The sequence below is a fragment of the Elgaria multicarinata genome, chromosome 5 (genome assembly GCF_023053635.1).
Source record: "Elgaria multicarinata webbii isolate HBS135686 ecotype San Diego chromosome 5, rElgMul1.1.pri, whole genome shotgun sequence".
In the NCBI taxonomy this organism is placed as follows: domain Eukaryota; kingdom Metazoa; phylum Chordata; class Lepidosauria; order Squamata; family Anguidae; genus Elgaria; species Elgaria multicarinata.
In genome coordinates this window covers 127,593,321-127,613,320 of record NC_086175.1, presented here as the reverse complement: position 1 = coordinate 127,613,320, position 20,000 = coordinate 127,593,321, and the positions used below count along the sequence as shown (strand labels likewise).

General features: G+C 45.5%; 1 protein-coding gene across 8 annotated transcripts in view; it reads right to left on the bottom strand.

The window, feature by feature from the left end:
* Window positions 1-20,000, bottom strand: part of DLG2 (discs large MAGUK scaffold protein 2) — a 1,258,440-nt gene that overhangs the window by 282,179 nt on the left and 956,261 nt on the right. For all 8 annotated transcript variants that reach the window (XM_063127200.1, XM_063127202.1, XM_063127201.1 and 5 more), the window contains 3 exons: window positions 14,009-14,145; window positions 8,264-8,408; window positions 5,217-5,358 (listed from right to left, as the gene is read on the bottom strand). In XM_063127200.1, coding sequence (XP_062983270.1) covers window positions 5,217-5,358; window positions 8,264-8,408; window positions 14,009-14,145 — 424 coding nt within the window. The remainder of the gene's footprint in view (window positions 1-5,216; window positions 5,359-8,263; window positions 8,409-14,008; window positions 14,146-20,000) is intronic.

The window sequence follows — 20,000 nt, the reverse complement described above, 5'->3', positions numbered from 1 at the left end:
ATGAGAAAATATTTCAAATTATTGAAATGATTGGAAAATCTTTCTGGCCACCGGCAAAGCTGAGTTGGCAATTAGGAGACATTATGGTGTAGTGTTTAGAGTGCTGGACTTGGAGAAGGAGACCCGTGTTCAAATCCCTGTTACGAAGCTCCCGGATGAATTTGGGCGAGTTACTTTTACTTAGGCTAACCTACCTCACAGGGTTGTTGTGAAGATAAAGCTTGGGGAGAACCATGAGGTGGACCACCATGGGCTTAATTCTTAGGGAGAGGGTACAGATATAGGGCTCAGAAGGATCTGTCAGTAAAGCATTTTAATAGGTATCAACCTGGTTTTAGTGGTGGATGATTTACATTGGTTTCTTTCAATAATGTATATATTTGGGGAATGTGGTGGGCCAGGCCTAGCCTTTGAGTTACAACTGACATGGTACTGGTAGCTCAGTATGGCTGTAGGACGATGTGTGCCTATAGGACAATGTGTGGTGTGTGGATGGAGCTAGGACAGAAATAGGGTGGAATTCTGTATGGAAGTGCAGGCCGGAGATCAGAGATTGTGCTCATCGCCTTCACACAATGCTACCACGTCTAGTTGACAATAATGTTAGCTGGCACAATGGATTTTCCTGGGCATTCTGTTCCGTTATGCTAGTTATCTCTTACACCAGGGCAATGTTGCATTGGATATTTCCCAAAGTTGGGAATCCCTCCTATCACTCACTTCCTAAAAGATCTTTCCTTATTAGATTGTAAGCCTATGCGGCAGGGTCTTGCTATTTACTGTTTTACTCTGTACAGCACCATGTACATTGATGGTGCTATATAAATAAATAATAATAATAATAATAATAATAATAATAATAATAATTCTGATTCTAACATTCTGGTCAGACAGTTTTAGATCAGCATTGTTTCTGCATCCTCTGTGTACCAGTTTGGCTTCCTAGGTCATCTTTATTTTTTTTTAAAAAAATGCAGAACCCAAATGGTTACACTAGTGTTACCTTTGTAAGCAAAAAACATTGGTTTGTTCATTTTTAAAAAAAAATAAAGCATAGCACGTGCTCTTTCAGCATTACTTGTTACCTAAGAATTACATTACAATGTGCAGACAAAATTGGTTAACAATGAATTGTTAATCCTAAAAATGAAATTGGATGGAGAAGCAAGGGAGCAGAGATATTTAAGAATCAGAATCGGAATACAATTACAATGAAATAGTGGTGCAAACTTCCTGACTGTTACAGCAGTACGACAATGGGGTCTAGGGAGGTCGTGGGCTCTCCCACACTAGAGGCCTTCAGGAGGCAGTTGGAAAACCCTCTGTGAGGGATGCTTTAGGGTGGATTCTTGCATTGAGCAAGGGGTTGGACTGGATGGCCTTATGGGCACCTTCCAACTCTACTAGTCTCTGATTCTATGATTCTACGTGTGTGTGTGGGATTTCATCCTCAGTTCCTCTCTGAGTGATGCTTTAGGCACAATTGCAGAAAACGCACATGGCTCTATTAAGTTGCAGTATATGGTCCTCTCTCTACAGTTTCTTGATGGAAACAAGAGAACAGAAATAGGCCACCTCTATGGTTGGAAAGTATATGTAACGCACATTCCATAGATTGCTGTCGTCATGGCTACCATGCAAAGTGTTGTTAAGAAGGTGCAGTTATGGCTATACGTTGCTCCATTTTTTCTGTTGTGTGCGTGCACATGTGTTTTAAATACACAGAGCTACATGAGAAAATAACTCCAGAAAGGGAATGAAATTGATTATGGAGATGATTCAGTAAAGGCTGAAGTATGAGCGGTCCAGAAATTAGGTATCCTACAACACAGAGATAAAGCGGGAGTAGGAAGCAGTGGTTAAAACTAGGGATGGATGAATTAGTCAATTTCACTTTCCAATCTTAAATTTGGTTCATTCTGTTTTCACGACACTTTGAGAATTTATTTTTTAGATTCACATTAAAATCTATCTGCATTCTTGTGCGCATTTCTCCTAATACAAGTATTTTGTATGCAATTTCGCCTAATGCAAGCATTTTTGCAAGCAATGTCCCTGGAGCTAATGCATTTTGATCATTGTTTTCATGAATGTACAGTTATTTGGCAGGGTGGTGGTGGCTTTCCCCTAATATATGCATTTTTGTATGCATTTTTTAAATCTGAGAACACCATCGCAAAGTTTGGAGAAGTGCGAATATCAGTTTGCATATAGGTTCAAATGTGTGAAACGAAGTGTGCACTCAAATGCAAACCAAATTAATTTTATAACCCATGCCTAGCTAAAACATAGGAAAGTACCTTATACAAGGTTAAACTATTTGTCCACCTAGCTCAGGATTCACTGCTCTGATTGGTAGCATCTTTCCAGCGTATTGAGAAAGGATCTCTGCCTGTAACCAGGGTTCAGTTTTAATTGGAGATATCAAGGATCGAAACTACAATTTTCTGTTTGCATAGCACAAGTCTTCTCAGTGACCTATGGCCCTGTTATTTTGTAATCATAGGTATAAGGAGAGAAAGCAAAATCATGTACCTGAATCTGAAAGTATTAAGACTGGCCTCTCTATTGAACACAAAATTGCTGGGCTGGATGAACCTTTGATCAAGCAAAGTTAATTGCTGCATTCATGTAAAAAGTGCTTCATTATTATTTTTTGAAGCCCTCTATAAAATATTAGTGTGAAACCTTTTCTGACAATAATGTGGTGTAATTTGTTTACATAATTAATGGACCGCTCATTCCGGCATGGTGTATAATTTCAAACTATGAATGGATTTATTAATTTTTTAATTTAAAGAACTAGTATTTCCCCAAATGCACATGAAACCATTCTTCTCCTTTCCAAATGCATGACGAGATAATGCCAAAGTTTTACATTAGTTAGTGTTTCTCATCTACAGGCTACAAACTCTATACACAAGCTAGCAAACGCTCAGGAGCAATTCTGTATAGCATCAAGAAAACGGCAAAACGCAAAGATTTAAGATGATTTTAAAATAATAATAATAATAATAATAATAATAATAATAATAATAATAATAATAAGCAGTAGCAGAGAAGGGAACCAAGGCTGATTTTCTAGATCCCAATCTAACCACTGGTACACACTGCCTTTTGTTTCTTATTGAGCAAATTGAGCAACATGAAAATATTCACACTGAATAAATAATACCACGTTAATGCAGGTTCACAAGCTGGTGCCCGTAAATCTTGTATTTGAGCACTTAAAGTTACCCTAAAAGAAGGCATAAGATCTTCTCCCTTTCCAGCAGGTAGAAGTGAACAAAAAGAATAAAAGGGGTTTCTTATTTTGTCTCAATGATTGATTGTATCTCTTGCACTCATAAGAATCCCCCTATTGATGGCAGTTTTCCCTGTTCCAGTGAACACACCTACCAGGGGAAGTCATATCTGCAAAGAGAGAGAGAAGGTCACTGGGGCCAAAACCAGAAAGGGACCTAGAATACGGAGTCTTGCCCCACGCAATGTTCTCTCATCAGGACCACTCCACTCAGTCGTTTCTTTCATAATATACACGGCATGTTTGGCGACAGTGCAAAAAGATCAGAACGGATGATTTCTTAACACCAATGCAAACCCTTGCAATGTGGATCAAATAGTAGCACAGCCTTTTGGTTGGGGTGAATGACTGGGTAGCTAGAGAACAGATTGAAACCAACAACCAGAGAGTATCTCCACCCCAAAATGGCCCAGATGACCTCAACAACATCTGGAGGGCTACAACTTCCCCACCCCGATCCTAGGGCGTTGCAGCTGGGGAGGGGTGCGTGCTAAAAAGGGCTAGGTATCTCTAAACAAAGAACTCGCAGCACAAAATGTTTGCCAGGATTCTTCGAGAGGAAATTAGGAGAGATGAAACTGGTTTCAAACTGGTTTAAATGTATAGCGTAGAGGCGATTGCCTCTGGCAATTGCCTCTGGCAATCAAAGAGCTGCCAGAGGCAAAGACGGCATTCTAGGAGGGCTGGTCAAATACCCAGTGTGTCTTTCTCATAGACATGTCGAAAACTAGTGCACAGGAAATGGGCACACACCATTTTGTTCTGGTGGGGAGGGAAGTACTGGGCGAAAAGGCCTATACTACTGACCACAAGCAGTCCAAACAATCAGGATGCACATGTGCATTTGACCCTACGTGGCAAAAGATGCCCAGAGTGGATTGAGGTTGCTTCCTTTGTAGCTAGTCCCAAACAAGCTAACTGAACTGACCGCTACAGACAGCTAAAGAATGAAACCAAATCTATCTATAGGAAATCTTCACCTGCAAGAGAGTCAAGTAGTGGTTCTTCTGCAGAAGTGACAGGGGCTTAGCCTAGATGCCCGAACAGGGACACACTTCTGCTTCTGCTACTATGGCAGCAGACGAAAGAGGGTCTCCACTCCCACTCAGCCTCAGTTTCAGCTTCTTGTGAACAGCATGTGCAAAAGAAGTTTGTGGGGTCGGGGGGCAATGACCAAGAATGAGCAGGTCTCCTTGTTAGGACACCTTGGAGGTGAGTATGGAGACTTGTGGGCCAAGGGCAGAGAGGGGTGACCTAAAGGTGGGAGGAGCAAAAGTCCAAAGGACCAGGTTCTAACTCAGAGGAAGTAATGGGACGGCAGAGGGAAAACTGGGTATTGTCATGCAGCGTGCATTGAATGTTCTCTCCTCGATCCTCCCAGAGTGCAGGACACGGAATAACCGGCTCAAGTTAAAGGAAGCCAGATTCCAGCTGGACATCAGGAAAAACTTCCTGACTGTTAGAGCAGTACGACAATGGAATCAGTTACCTAGGGAGGTTGTGGGCTCTCCCACGCTAGAGGCCTTCAAGAGGCAGCTGGACAACCATCTGTCAGGGATGCTTTAGGGTGGATTCCTGCATTGAGCAGGGTGTTGGACTCGATGGCCTTGTAGGCCCCTTCCAACTCTGCTATTCCATGATTCTATGATACTTCTCTAACCAGTAATTATATCATAAAGAGGGCCATCTATTTCATCCATTCCCTCCCCTCAAGGTTAAAATAAGAGCATATCCTTCCTGATTATTTCGAAAGACAGCTAGATGGATGGATGGCAGATTGATGCCCCTTCACTGTATAATAAGATTGCCCCATCGCTTATGCACTGCTGATGTTCTGTTAATGGCATTAAAATCATCCTACCCTGAAGCAAGTCATCAATCAAAGGCACTCAAGTAAAGATGGATATCTGACCTGGTATAGTCATCCTCCACTAGCATGTGCTTTGGGATAGGCGAATATCTTCCTGGCGAGATGGGAGCCAAAGATGCCTTGTATTCTAAAGTGCCGTTGTTGCCTGAAGACAGTATATGGTTTTCCATAGGCGGGGAATACGCTAAAAAGTAAATATACACAAATTTACCATTAGTGGAATCCAACTGTATACAGCTTAGTGTGGCAGAGTTTATTTTATTTAAAATAGGCCTTTCCCAGCATTTTTGCTCATACATATGCACAGGGAAGTTAAAGCAATTTAGCATAGATCCCCAGTTAAAGACGCAGTGGCCCCATTCAGAAGATACCTAAAACCAAGGCCTCTTCTGGCTTGAAGCCTGAGTCTCAGTTGAAGCCGGCGCCAGACTGTGATGGACACAGGTAAGTGGGGGAGGGGGCTTACCTGGCTCCGCCACCGCAGTCCATGCGGTGACGTCGGTGGAGCCAGGTAAGGGGGCAGGGGGAGGGGATATTCGGCCCCCATTTTGTCCCCCCTTCCCCACTTAACTGCCTCCTCCGTCTGCCATGGAGGCAAGTAAGTAGGGATGGGGGGGGCAAAATCTCGATCCCGCCTCTGGATCTCACTCCATGGAGAGGAGCGAGGTCAGGTCGGATTGACCCAAAGCGGTTCGGGCCCAATCCAGAAGTTCCAGATTGGGCCATGAAGCAGTTTGGGGGGTCCGTGCACAGCCCTACTGTTTAGCATTATTCCACTTTGGTATTCCTGACTGCTGCCTTCCATATTGTGATTCGGCTCTCAGTCAGAACCAGTCAGAACTCTAATGGAGCCATCGAAGAGGCTGAACCTAGGTTGGGTTTGGGTTTCAGCACCTTCATAGAATCATAGAATCATAGAATAGCAGAGTTGGAAGGGGCCTACAAGGCCATCGATTCCAACCCCTTGGATAGCTCGTTTAGAGTTCTGATTTGTTCTGACTGACAGCAGATTCACCACCCCAGGGACATTGGAGCCACCAGCCTCCACTGGTTTCCGGACTACTTCAGGGGCACAGGAGGGCTTTGGATCCTGTGGATCCAAGGCCTCGCTTGAACCACCCGAACAAACTCCTTTCTCTCCCCTATCACCATTGTACGGTGGAGGAGCAATGGTGCAGGAAGTTTCCGCTGCTGCAGTGAGGAGGCATCCAACACAGGAACTCCTTCTCCACCCGTGACTCCCTCCCTGGCACCATAGGATTGGAGCTTGAATTATATTTACCGATAACTTGCAGACGCACTGATGCAAGCATTCCCTGGACAACGAAATACAGTGAAGCCTAGAAAATCGGGGTCAGGACGCAGTAGCCCTTTAAGTGCTATTGAACTCCAACTCCCATTTTCCCCAACCAGCAAGGCCAGCCATCTAGGATGATGTGAACTGCAGTGCAACACCACCTGGAGGGATACAGCTTCCTCACTCCTGCTATAAGACATGAAAGGCCCGCTCAACATCCTGTTTCGCTATCCCAGCAATGAATAAAGAATTGCCAATTCTGATTGAGACAATTGTATTTTTGCCTTCCTTCCTTCCTTCTTTCCTTCCTTCCTTCCTTCGTCCTTATGTAACATGTTAATCTAGCCCTAATTGCATATTCATGTAATTTATTTTCCCATTCTTCAACTGTGGGAATCTATCCCTCTCTTCTGAAATTCTTAGCATACTGAATTCTAGCTGCTGTTATTATGGAATATAAAATTCTCAACACCTGCCATTTACAGGCTTTAGATATGCTAATAAAAATGGCAAAGGATCGGGAGATGTTTTCATTCCTTGTGTAATTTAAAAATTATGTACAGTTAATATTAATTACTACTGCCATTGCAATGGTCTGTGTATTCCCACTTGCATACTTGCATCAACGGTGGGACCAAAACTCCATGGCACAAACTTTGTTTTGCAGGCTAAATGTCCCATTCATTAATGTTGTGTAAATGGGGCTGTTATAGCCACCATTTCCACAACTTTGAAAACACGCCATTTCCAGAGCCCCTATTACTGTGCACAATGGTGGCTCTAGACGAGGGCGCGCAGCCCTGCAGCTTCATCGGGCACTCGCCCAGCCACAAAGAAGCTAGCATGGCACTGGGCGCAGGGGTTGATGGTGCGGCAGGACACGGGTAAGTCCATCCATCTCTACTTTATTGGTAATAATCAGTAGGGGTGTGCACGGACCCCCCAACCCAGCCCGCGGGCTGATCCGAAAATTGCCCAATCCGCACTGCTCCGCCCATAGTCCGCTCCTCTTTGCCGCAGAGCTCCGGCTCCGAATCGGAGCTCCGCAGTGGAGGGGAGTGGCGCCAGGTAAGGCCCCCTCCCTCCTCTCCCTTACCTGCAGAGACCAAGGGGGAGGGGGGCTTACTTTCATCCGGCTGTGGTCCCTCGGCTTCTTCAATTGAGCCCGTGGCTCAACCAGGAAGTCTGGGCCGCAAGTGCGGCCTAGACTTCCTGGTTGAGCCGCGGGCTCAATTGAAGAAGCCGAGGGACCGCGGACGGACGCAGGTAAGGGAGAGGAGGGAGGGGGTTTTACCTGGCCCTGCCTCCATCGCGGCAGGGCCAAGTAAACCCCACTTACCTTTTTGGCGGAGCTCCGGATCGAGGCGAAGGATCCGCCTTCACCTTGATCCTCTTCGCCACGCTCCGCCGGCCCCCCAATCCTCTTCGCCTTCGCCTTAAGGGTAGGCAAAGCCCCCCGCTCCGCTCCTGCTTCTCCGATTCGAGGAGAAGCGGAGCACATCCCTAATAATCAGCACTTTGACTTGTGCCTAGAAATAGACTGGCAGCCAGTGAAGCTGCTGTAACACGGGAATGCTGGCTGCAGCATTCAGCATTCAGGTTCAGTGGAAGTTTCTGAACAATTTTCAAAGGCAGCCCCACATATAGCATATTACAGTAGTCCAAACGGGATGTAACTGAGGCATACGTGACCGTGGCCAGATCGGACACCTCTAGAAACAGGCAAAGTTGGCACACAAACCCCTCCAGAAGAAGATAGTGACACCTAAATGATACCTAAATCATTACTTACGATGAGTAATATCTGGTGGGCCATAAGGATCAGTCATGTAAATGGTGGTCGGCTTCCCCACTTTTAAATAAACTACGTCGGACGTATTCTTCAATATTGCTACTGCTTCTTCATGCGTTACTTCTTCTAAACTGTAATTATTTACCTAATGGGAAAGAAAGAGAGGGATGCATTAGGCTTGTCTGATACAGGCATTGGGAACTGGAATGAATCAAAAGGACAAGTGCTTACTCAAGGAATAGAATAAATTACAGGTAAGGAGTTGTATAGCTCTAGGGACAATAGCTCTAAGAAGCCCGGGATAACGAATGCAAGCTGGTGGCATGGCTGCTAGCTTCAAGGGCATGCGGACATGTTTCAGAATGAGTACAATTTGCAGATGTCCCTTGCTAATCACAGTGTAGCTTGATTGATTGAATGCTATCAGGCGGGCATTTAATGACAATTTGAAATGGAGAACATTGACAGGATCTGATTTCACTGAAAACAGCCGGTGACACTCCATGCCATGTGTTGGCCAAGTGATTCGGACACAGAATAATGGACTCAAGTTACAGGAAGCCAGATTCCGGCAGGACATCAGGAAAAAAATGCCCTGACTGTTAGAGCAGTATGACAATGGAACCAATGACCTAGGGAGGTTGTGGGCTCTCCCACCCTAGAGGCCTTCAAGGGCAGCTGGACAGCCATCTGTCAGGGATGCTTACACTGAACAAAGGGGTTGGACTCAATGGCCTTATAGGACCCTTCCAACTCTACGATTCTATGATTCCATGACTCTAATGCTCCTATAAAACATGGAGTTTGTGTACTCTTTATCAGTCATAAAAAAAAAAGAACACACACAGAGTGACCAGTAGCCTTTAAAGCTCTGAGTTGATCTTCCCTTCAATCTAATATCTCTTCCTTACATTTATATCCCACCAGTGGAGGTTGATGGCTCTAATTTTGGTGAGGCTGTGAATCCATTCTGAGTTTCAGTCAGAACCAGTCAGAACTCTGAAGATGCTGAACCCATTTTGGAAACCCCGGGCCTTGCTAGACCTACCGGATAATCCGTCTGGGAGGAGGGGCAATGGCGCGCTACAGCTAGTGTGCGCCGTCGCCCTTTTCCAGATGTCAACATGCGACGGGGCAAGGGAAAGCCCTGTCGTGTGCTCCGTGTTTCCCCCCCTTAAAGGGCCATGTGCGCAGGAGCACACCGCCGAAACAGGTAAGTCTTTTTTTTAAAAAAATAAAGGGTTTCCCACTCCCCCTTCCCCTGATTTCCCCCCCACAATGTCTGATGCCCCCCTGCCCGCTCGCTCACTCGCCCGTCCTCCCCCATCCACCATGCCTTGTCCACCGTCCCCGTTCTTCTCCCGCGTCCCCCTTCTGCCATGCCTTGTCCCCCATCCCCGCTTGCCATGCCTTGTCCCCTGCCCGCTCGCCATGCCCTGCCTCCGTTCTCCCCCGCTCTCTCCTGCCGGGTCAGCTCTTTCCCCTGGCCCCCATCTCCCCCCTGTGATTCCCCCCCTCAGCCCGATGGGCACAGCGCTCCTATGGAATGCTGTGCCCAGTCCATGGCTTCTCCCGGCTACTCGCAAGTAAGCAAGCAGCCAGTAAAAGCCACGGACCCTGCTAGACCTTCCGCCTATCCACTTATCCCGGGTTAAGGGAGTTCTTAGCCCGTCCTGACCCCAGAATCCCCTGTGCGTCATCTGGATGCACAGGAGGGAGACCGGGCCTCACACCGCGCTAACGCCTCGTCTAGCAATGGCCCCCATCTTTGCTGCTCTTGGTGGCGCGAGGGGATAACAAAGGCAATCAATAAATAACCCCTCATGCTTGTTTTATGATGTGAATTCCCTAGTTGGCCACTCTATGTCAATTTGGAAATATTCCAACATCACCTCTGAAGATGAGAGGCTCTCGAGCAACTTGGGCTCCTCCCAGCAACTTTTGTTTGCGTTCAAGAAAATCAAGCTGGCAGGAATGTCGGAGGAACGAGTGGAAGGCATGCAAAGAGTTCCGGGGAAACGTGCAACTTTTATTTAAATTTCTCGCTGAAGTGGAAAATTGCCCTTTACATCTGCTGTGCAAGGCTCATTGGGATTTGATTGGATTGTAACTAAGAGGGAGAAGAGTGCCAAATTTTGCTGCGACAAACTTTTGTCCTTCTGTGAAAAACCCTTCAAAAATCATTTTGTTCTTCTTCTAGCGTGGGTTGAAGTGCAACTCGAGTGAACGTTCTCCAGGGAACATCTGCGAACTGGTGGGCCGTAATTGGTCTATTGCTGCTTATTCATGTGGCCTTTTTAAAGCTCAGCATGATTCGGAGAGCTCTCCAAAACCGGAAGCATCTCTTTTTGCCGAAGGCCTAAAAATGGCTTTAAGAAAGTGAGCTTATTGTTTCACCCAATTGTCTATGTATTGTCTCTCAAATCACAAAACTGAATGAGTTGCATCTGGTGTTGAGCGGACGTACTGGTGACGATGGTAGGGGGATACCAACAAGAAAAGGTGGAGCGCATCCAAGCCATTTCAGAAGAAAGAAGAAACGGATTCTCAGGATGCAAAACAACCCCTTGAGGAAAGCTCTTGAATAAAGTGCAGGCTGGAATGGAAATAAATTATTTGCATCTTCCTTTCTTCGGTGATGGTAGGGGAACAGTTCACCCAGTTACATGTCTTTGTCTTCCGGAAAGCTAGGTTGCTGGTGGCCTTGGCAGTATCTGGTTCAACAGATCAATGTGTTTTCTTTGGAGCGCATGCACACAAAGTCATGTGCAACCAACCAGAACTTGACCTAAAGCATCATCATCATCTGAGGAATCTAAGACCTAAGGTTTATCCTGGGATCATCCAGGGTTCACCCCTGCCTGAGCACTGGATCCCCTGTGTGTCATCTAGATGAACAGGTTTGACCCCTGGACGATCCAGGGATAAACCTTAGGTCTAGCTATGGCCTAAGTTATGAGGGGCTGTAAGACGTTGGTGTGCACTCCACTGTCTACTGTGGAAAAATACCCTCTTTGAGACTCAGGGCTCATCTACACTAAGCAGGATATTGCACTATTATTATTATTATTATTATTATTATTTATTTATTTATTTATTTATATAGCACCATCAATGTACATGGTGCTGTACAGATAACACAGTAAATAGCAAGACCCTGCCACGTAGGCTTACAATCTAATAAGTTGTAGTAAACAATAAAGAGGGAAGGAGAGTGCGAACAGGCACAGGGAAGTGTAAACAGGCACTGGGTAGGGTGAAGCTAAACAGTATAGAGTCAGAACAAACTCAATGTTTGAAGGCTATAGGGAAAAGAAAAGTTTTTAGCTGAGTTTTAAAAGCAGTGATTGAGTTTGTAGTTCTCAAGTGTTCTGGAAGAGCGTTCCAGGCGTAAGGGGCAGCAGAAGAAAAAGGACGAAGCCGAGTAAGGGAAGTGGAGGTCCTTGGGCAGGCGAGAAGCATGGCATCAGAGGAGCGGAGAGCACGAGTGGGGCGATGGTGTGAGATGAGAGAGGAGAGATAGGCAGGAGCTAGACCGTGAAGAGCTTTGAAGGTCAGCAGGAGAAGTTTATATTGGATTCTGGAGTGAGTTGGAAGCCAATGAAGAGATTTCAGAAGTGGAGTGACATGGTCAGAGCGGCGGGCCAAGAAGATGATCTTAGCGGCAGAGTGGTGGACAGAGACCAGCGGACTGATGTGAGACGAAGGAAGGCCAGAGAGAAGAAGGTTGCAGTAGTCCAACCGAGAGATAACCAGTGCATGAACGAGAGTCTTGGCAGAAGAGACAGACAAAAATGGTCGAATCCTGGCGATATTATACAGGAAGAAACGACAGGATTTAGCTAATGCCTCGATGTGAGGAGTAAAGGAGAGCGAGGAGTCAAATATAAAGCCAAGACTACGAGCTTCCTTGACCGGAGTAAGTGTGACATCGTTGACAGTAAGAGAGAATGAGAGGTGAGGAGAAGGTTTAGGAGGACAGTGGTATATAAAAGGCAGGAGCCACACTACTGCTTCTGTAGAGGTATTCATGTGCATTGACAACTGTTGGGGCCCTTTGACAAATACCATATAACACTTTCATATAGCTATATCCTGCTTGGTGTGGCTCCTGCCTTTTATATACCACTTCCATAGTGGAATATCCTGCTTGGTGGAGATCTGGCCTCGGTAGCTGTGGAGAGTGGGGCTACGGCGACTTGGGGATACTGGCCCTAAAAGAATTTGATGAGGACAACTTTCATTTTATTTATTTATTTATTTAAAATATTTATATCCCGCCCTATATCACTAAGATCTCAGGGCGGCGTATAGATAAAAACATGAATTGAATTTACCTTGCTGAGCATGAAGATCCTCCAACGAGGGCCTCCTTTATGTCCAATCTGGAGAGATACTTCGCGCCCACCTCTGCAGCAGGTAATCATAACCAATATTTGCACTGTATATGTGGTTCCCACTCCACAGTTCCTTCAGGGCTTTGGGGTCCAGCCTGTCCACAGCGCACTGTGGTCAGGACAGTGCAGGCCCTGGGCTTTGGAAAACTCTTAGGCAAGATGTCCTCAGTGGGATCCCTCTCCGAGTTGGCTCATCTCCTCCTCATGACTGTCACTGTTGCCTGCTTTCTTGGTCTCTCCATTTGGGCCCAACTTGTAAGGCCACACAAAGGGAGAGAGCAAGGCAAGCTCTTTTTCTGTCATAACTGCTCACATGCTTGGAGGAGAGAGGCAAGGAATCCACAGGAAAGAGCTGCAAAGCCATGATTGACAGTGGGGCCCCTGTGGGGATGTAGGTCTTGGCAAGCGCCCAACTATAACAACCTCTGTCCCTGGGTAAGGCTCAGACTCCTAATTGGCCTCCTCCCTTCCCCCTTTTCCTTCCACCTCCATCTTCTAGAAGTCCCCAATGCTCTCATTTCTAGTAAACATTCTCCCTCCTGTTCTTTCCTTGTCTGTCTTTTTTTCTTTCCAGAGGTCGCAACCACTGCCTAGTGCAGCATATTAACCCAATGCCTGTTCCTTTTTGGTCTCTCTTAAGGCTTTTTGGTCACTAAGGCTTCAGAAAAGGAAGGGGCTCAGTCCTCGGGCTCATCTCTTCCCATGCTGCTCTGCTTTCCAAGGGCCTGAGGCCACAGGGTAGTTGGTGTTCTGCGAAAACAGATACATGCTAGATGACAGCATGGTTGGGGTGTCACTAAGGATGTCAGAGAAATCTGCATTGGAGTCAAATGAGTTTGGATTTCAAAGAATCTGATCCACAAATTCCACAGTGGGCCTTTTCCTGAGTGGCACAGATTCTGTGGACTTGCAGAGAGTGGTTTTGGGTTGTCTTTACTTACTTTCTGGAATTCCATAGAAAAGTATGTAAAATAAATAAACGCTGGCCAAAAATGTGCTTTTCCCCCGTAGGCTAAAGCAGGAAATTGCACATTTCGGGAGGATTTGTGCATTTTTTTGCAAATTTGCACAATGTCAGGCAATTGGGAACAATCCAGTTTTGTCAATGGTTCAAAATGCACCTGAAAACACAGACAGAGATAATTTTACAACATCCATCCCTAGTTATAACCTCCCATTGAAATGAATAGACCTGTCTAAGTATGATTTCTTTCAGGGCACCTACACAAAACACGGAAGAAATAAGGAAGGAGTATTCCTCGCTTTGAACCATTGGAGTCTGTACAATTCAATATGAATATGCCTTATATTACACTCCCACCATCCATACACACACAAACATTCTCACCATAAGGAGCCTGTCTCCAACTTGCAGCCGCCCGTCCTTCTGCGCTGCCCCTCCATCGATAATTTTAGTAACGTAGATACTGTTGTCTCCAGGGATGTGCTGATTCCCCACACCTCCGGCAATGCTGAACCCCAGACCTACAGAAGAAAATGGGGGAGGAGAGGCATTATTCAAATTGGACTGGCAATATCATAAAGATCCAAGCACATTTTAGGTAATTGTAGGCTAGTGTACATGGACATTTGAGTACACTATTGTTGGAGGTCTTTAGAATCATAGAATCATAGAATAGCAGAGTTGGAAGGGGTCTATAAGGCCATCAAGTCCTACCCCCTCCTCAATGCAGGAATCCACCTTAAAGCATCCCTGACAGGTGGCTGTCCAGCTTCCTCATGAAGGTCTTTTGTGTGGGAGATCCCATGACCTCCCTAGGTCATGGGTTCTGTTGTCGTACTGCTCTAACAGTCAGGAAGTTTTTCCTGATGTCCAGCCAGTTTCTGGCTTTCTGTAACTTGAGCCCATTAGTCTGTGTCCTGCACCCTGGGAAGATTGAGAAGAGATCCTGGCCCTCCTCTGTGTGACAACCTTTCGAGTATTTGGAGAGTGCTATCATGTGTCCCCTCAATCTTCTCTTCTCCAGGCTAAACGGGCCCACTGGAGGCCCAGGTGACCTCAGTGGCCCGCAGGACCCATTATCAACTTTGGTTGGTACACCAACTATGCCCGTTCCTGAATATGGATAGCCTTGCCATGGTCATTCATGCACTGGTAACCTCATGATTAGACTACTGTAACGTGCTCTATGTGGGGAGCACCACAACCTCTGCATATTCATAGCAACCTCTGTGTATATTCATAGCAAACAATAAAACTGGGTTTGAAACCAATTGTGAATTCCCCAAGTATTGTGATTGGATTCAATCCAATTTAAATACTGGTTTAAATTGATACTTGTCCGTCCAGAGAAATCTATCTGAACCGGGGTGATATAAAGGAATTGTTCAACGTGAGAAGGAGCCAGTCAGCAGGGACGTATGGGAATTTTGTTTCAGTTCTCAGATCACTAGAAAATGCCCTGTCCTGTGTTACAAGGAGTACTGACTCCATTTTGAAGCGACCCAAAACCCCACCTACAGACTGAGAGCATTCACAGAAGGCCTAGGTCAAGTAACCATTTCCTGATAGATGTCTTCAAATGCATTCCCCAGAGACAAAGGTAGGGGTAAAACTAAGCAGAATATGAATGCTAGATGGCAAGAGTTTTACCTGGTCATACACATGCTAATGTAGCCCTGTTGCCGAACTCCAGGCTGCATCAAGTACAGCCATCATCCCAAATCACCCTCTTTTGTTCCCATAGCAAGTAGCTCTTTAGATAAGATCACACACAAAAAAACCCTCAAGTTAGGGGGGAAAAGGGCGGCTAGCTCTCTCTCTCAAACCAGAAACACAGAACATACTACACTTTCCAGCTTGCAAGTGCAAGCTGCCATGGGTGAGTGCTTTGCCTGGCTGTATTCTTTTCTTCTTCACCTAAGACCAAGAGCTGCAACGCTCCCCAGTTCTGCTCTACAAGAAAGGGCTGCAGCCCAAGGAAAGGTATACTGCCTTTAAAGATTCCCTCTACTCTTTCCCCTGTTGTCTGTCTGTGTGTATGCTCTTAAGTCTCAAAAGGTCTATTTTTCAGTCTTGAAACTGCTTCTAAGCCTCTACTTGCTCAGCTAATTTCCCCCAAACTAGCTTGTACCTTTGTATTTGTTTCAACCTCAATAAATGTGCCATTGTGGCGTTGTCCCCTTCAATGCTGTAAGTTTCTTAAGTAAGAATCGCCTTACTTAGCCACAGACGCTCTATTGCCAATGTCAAAAGATTCCTTATAAGCGGGTGTAAGTCTCATTAGAATGTGTGCAAGTTTGTACACGGGTCTAATGAGAGCACATCACGTAACACCTGAATGCAAATGGGAGCACATTCTCCCCCTTCAAAAAAAAAGAAAGAAAACTCTTCACAAATTCCAGAACTTGCCTTCACATTTGCAAATTTTGAATCAATACGTGCAATTATGAAAAACTGTGCACATTTTGCGTATCTTTTGCATAACGTTCACATTCGAAAGCTGCTTGTTTTGCGGAATTGTCCCATTCACACAACACGAACAGCAATTGCAAATGTCATTGCAAACCGAGGCGAGATGAGCAGCGAACTGATATTTAGGCAATCTTGGTGAGTTTGAACATGACTCATTCGCCCATCCCTACCAGCCACTATGTTTCTGCTGTGAATCTTTTATTCACTCTAAATTGATAACCGTAGGAATCCATTTCTGTCTGACAGAGAGAGCATCCTGACATTCTTACAAGCAGTTGGTAGGCAATATTCCAACAAGCAGAGCTTTAATTGATAAAACACAAAACTGTTCACATCGCTACATTCTTCTGGCTGCTCACTCAATAATCTTGAATATCTCCTACTTGGCGAACGCTGTGTGTGTTGAAAAGTTTGCATCTCTTTTGGCAAACAATGCATGAGTGTGTCATGTTTCTTTGGAGAGCTGTGGCTACTACTGTGGCTAACTGGAATAGACAGGTGTCTCTTTACACTTGCTTTATTGCTGGGATTAAATCCACCCTAAAAGAATCAAGACACGGTAGTTGTCACCGTCTACAGCAGGAGTGGGCAACGTGTGATCTTCCAGATGTTTTGGCCTACAACTCCCATCAGCCTTAGCTAGCATTACAAATGGGGAGGGATCATGGGAGTTGTAGGCCTAAATATCTGGAGGGCCGCAAGTTGCCCCCCCCGACTTAATGGGTTAAATGGCAGTAGGTTCTTGTGTTAATATTAAGGGGGGATCTAACTGGAGTACATGGGGTTGGGCGAGATCACTCACGTCCAACTCATTAGACGCTTGCCCCGTCGTCGCTGCGGTCTGCCCCTGCTCATTGCACTGCCCGAGCTTCATCTGAGGTTCAGCTTGGCCCAACAAGCAGTTGGAAGCTGTCCTCCCTCACTGCCAAAATTGTGCTCCACTGACACAGCCGGGGGAAGTGTGCAATTTCAGCAGAGAGGGCAGACGGCTGCTGAGCACTCATAGGGGCTTTGCAAGGGCTCACGCACAGATCCGCACTCTGTCTGTGTGCGCCCAACGGGGTTCGGTGGGTGATGGACATGGGGGAGCCCATTGGACTCCCAGACTCAGCTGGCCGCCGGCGACATCCCTAGTACCAAGTGACACTCCGCAAGCTCCCAAAGCAGGCTGAATGCTGGGCTAGATAAACCATTGGTCTGACTCAAGAAAAATGTTCGGTTTCCTACAGAATTTATTCCTCTGCATTTTTCCACCTCTGTGCTTCTACTCTCGTGCATTGTAGTATTCACGTGCCGCTCCAATGGGAAATGAAACCAAACGAAGAGGAGGAAACTGCAATTTATTCCAGGTCACTAGACTGATGGCAGCTGTCTCTTCTTCTATTAAGATCACCCTGCATACTCAGTCAAGGGAGCAGGGGATTCATTTATGCTGGGCAGATGAAGAAAAGTAGATCTATAAACTTACATTTGCAATCTGTGATCACATAAGCCATATGAGGCAGGCCATTTTAGACCTGCGTGAAGCACATGACTGCATGAGGTTCGATTTATACCTGATGGATCTTCCCCAAACTGAACTTTAAAGAAAGAAACCTTGAGAATCCAATGGAGAGGGGCGGTTCCAAAATATATTGTTGCGGGGCGGGGGGAATTCACCCCCTCCACCACGCTACGCCCAGCTACTGTGAGGACAGCAGCTAAGTTCAGAAGGAACAGGGAACTCTGAGGGCGGATGTTACCCACTACATCGCTGTTGGGTAACATCCTACTTCAAGCTGAGATATGTACTCAACCCTGGGCAGTGATACTATTCAGACCTGCCTGCTAGCCCCCACTAAATTCCCCAAGCAAGCAGGCTTATCATGGGAAATCTTGCATGACATGGAGAATGTGGACAGGGAGACATTTTTCTCCCTCTCTCAAAATACCATGAAGTGGATTCATGGGAGATTCAGGACAGATAAAAGGAAGCTGTTCCTCATATAGCTCCTAGCCCCAGAACTGTTGTTTTTAAATGGATGCTGTTGCTTTTATACTGTTGTTTTTATGTTTTTGATGGTTTTAAATTTTTTATATTTTTAATGTTTACTGTTTTTAACTTTTGTAAACCGCCCAGAGAGCTTCGGCTATGGGGTGGTATAAAATGTAATAAATAAATAAATAAATAAATAAATATTATGGGGGAGGTCTTATGGAGCCTCTCCCATGTGTCTTAACCCTCTCCCTTCTCCCAGGCCATAGCTAGACCTAAGGTTTATCCCTGGATCATCCAGGGGTCAAACCTGTTCATCTAGGTGACACACAGGGGATCCAGTGCTCAGACAGGGGCGAACCCTGGATCATCCCAGGATAAACCTTAGGTCTAGCGGTGGCCCCATTCTGTGCACAGGACTCCAGATTAGATATCTGCCCCCTAGAATCACAGAATTAGAATGTACCTCAAAGGTGATCGAGTCGAACTCCCTGCTAATGCCGGAAAGTAACTGCTACAGGATGCCTGATGGGTGGCCGTTCTCCTATTTAACGATGGACAATCTGCCACCTTGTCTATCCTGCTCATCCCATCAGAAAGTTCTTCCCAATATTTAGTTGAGATTGCCATTCTTGTAATTTGAACCTGTTGGTTCAGGTCAAGTTCACTATATCTTCTATGCAACAGCTCTTCACATATTGAAGATGCCAAACATATCACCTCCTAATTAATCTTCTACGTACTCAACGTACTCAGCTCCTCCTGGAGCATCTCTCCTATGAGGGAAGGTTACAACAGTTGGGATTGTTTAGCTAAGGAGGCTAAGGGGTGTACAAAATGATTGGGGTGTACAAAATCTTGCATGACATGAAGAATGTGGATAGGGAGACATTTTTCTCCCTCTCTCAAAATACCATGAAGTGGATTCATGGGAGATTCAGGACAGATAAAAGGAAGTTGTTCTTCATTAGGGATGTGCTCCGCTCCGATTAGAAGTGGAGAATCAGAAGCGAATTGGCCTGCTCCGCCTTGCCCAGAGGCGGAGTAGAAGCGAACCACAGACCTCTAGAAGCAAGGCGAAGAGAAGTCCCCATTGGTGGAGCACTTCTCTTTCTGCGGAGCACTCCGATCGCCATTTTGAAAAATTTCGCCCATAGGATTGCATTGCGGAAAAGAATAGGGGATAACTGTGTTGTTTTTTAAGCTATCTTTCTGAAACTTCTTGTGCTTAGAGAGTCGTGGATGGGGGTCATTTTGAGCCTACTCTCAGCTCTCTGCGTGCTGCGGTTTGCTTGCTATAATTTTTGGAAAAATCAGGTAAACAAACTGGGACAGCGGGTAAACCGGCGGGTTTTTTTTTATTATTATTATTATTATTATTATTATTATTATTATTATTATTATTATTATTATTATTATTGAAGTGATCAGGCACATTCAACTCCCAATCCTGATGAGAATTGATCACCTCATGAAGTATCCTCCAATCCCAGCGTTCGAGGGGGGGACTAAGGCAGAGCCACCCTCAAAGCTTTGAGCTCTCAGCGTCTTGTGGGTTTCGCGTTCGTGGGGAGAGGAGTTAGTTAGGTGCTGCTGCTGTGTTTGGAGATAGATTAGGATTTAGCTTGGCGTGTGTGTGTGTTTGATTGCTTCTTTCTGAATTTTTGCTTCGTTTGCTCTGTGTTTTTCCCTTTCTTTGATTTAATATAAACTTTATTTTTAAATTTTGGAGTGTTTGTTTGTTTGTTTGGTTCCCCCCCTTCCCTCTCTTAAAGCTTGACTGTGTTTCATCTTCCTTCTTTCTTCTATATATATATAAAACACCAAAAAATACCAAAAAAAATTATCCTCTATTTCTTCTCTCTGTTACTTGGACTGTGTGTGTGACTGTGTTATTGTGTGAGTGTGCTGTGCAACAGCCACAGATTG